The sequence below is a fragment of the Eimeria mitis genome, genomic scaffold (assembly GCF_000499745.2).
Source record: "Eimeria mitis Houghton genomic scaffold, Emh_scaff4331, whole genome shotgun sequence".
Classification (NCBI taxonomy): Eukaryota; Apicomplexa; class Conoidasida; order Eucoccidiorida; family Eimeriidae; genus Eimeria; species Eimeria mitis.
In genome coordinates this window covers 3,586-3,974 of record NW_013572651.1, presented here as the reverse complement: position 1 = coordinate 3,974, position 389 = coordinate 3,586, and the positions used below count along the sequence as shown (strand labels likewise).

The window sequence follows — 389 nt, the reverse complement described above, 5'->3', positions numbered from 1 at the left end:
GCGGGAGGTGCTGCTGCTGTGGCTGCTGGGAAACAGGATCCGCCAAAGGGACGGTTGGGGGTGCAGCAGCGGGTGCACCTGCTGCTGCTGCTGCTGCTGCTGCTGCTGATGCTGCAGCCGCTGCAGGATTCGAGGCCGGGGGGCCCCCAACCCAAGGGTTCTGGGGCACAGGGGGGCCCCACTGCTCCGCCTCAGCAGGAACAGGAGCAGGGCCAACCGACGGAGGGGGCCCCTCTGTTGCAGCTGCGAGGGGCCCCTGAACGATGGGGCCCCCGAATGGGGCCTCTGGGTCCTTAGGCGCGGAAGCTGCGGGGTAAAAGGGTTCAGTTTGCTGCTGCTTCCGCTGCAGCGAAGGGCTGGGGGCCCATGGAGCAGCAGCAGCAGCAGCA

General features: G+C 68.6%; 1 protein-coding gene across 1 annotated transcript in view; it reads right to left on the bottom strand.

The window, feature by feature from the left end:
- The window catches only part of EMH_0074260 (uncharacterized protein), a gene marked incomplete at both ends in the record, with an annotated part of 1,944 nt that overhangs the window by 747 nt on the left and 808 nt on the right, over positions 1-389 (bottom strand). Inside the window, one exon of the mRNA XM_013499443.1 lies at positions 3-306. Coding sequence (XP_013354897.1) covers positions 3-306 — 304 coding nt within the window. The remainder of the gene's footprint in view (positions 1-2; positions 307-389) is intronic.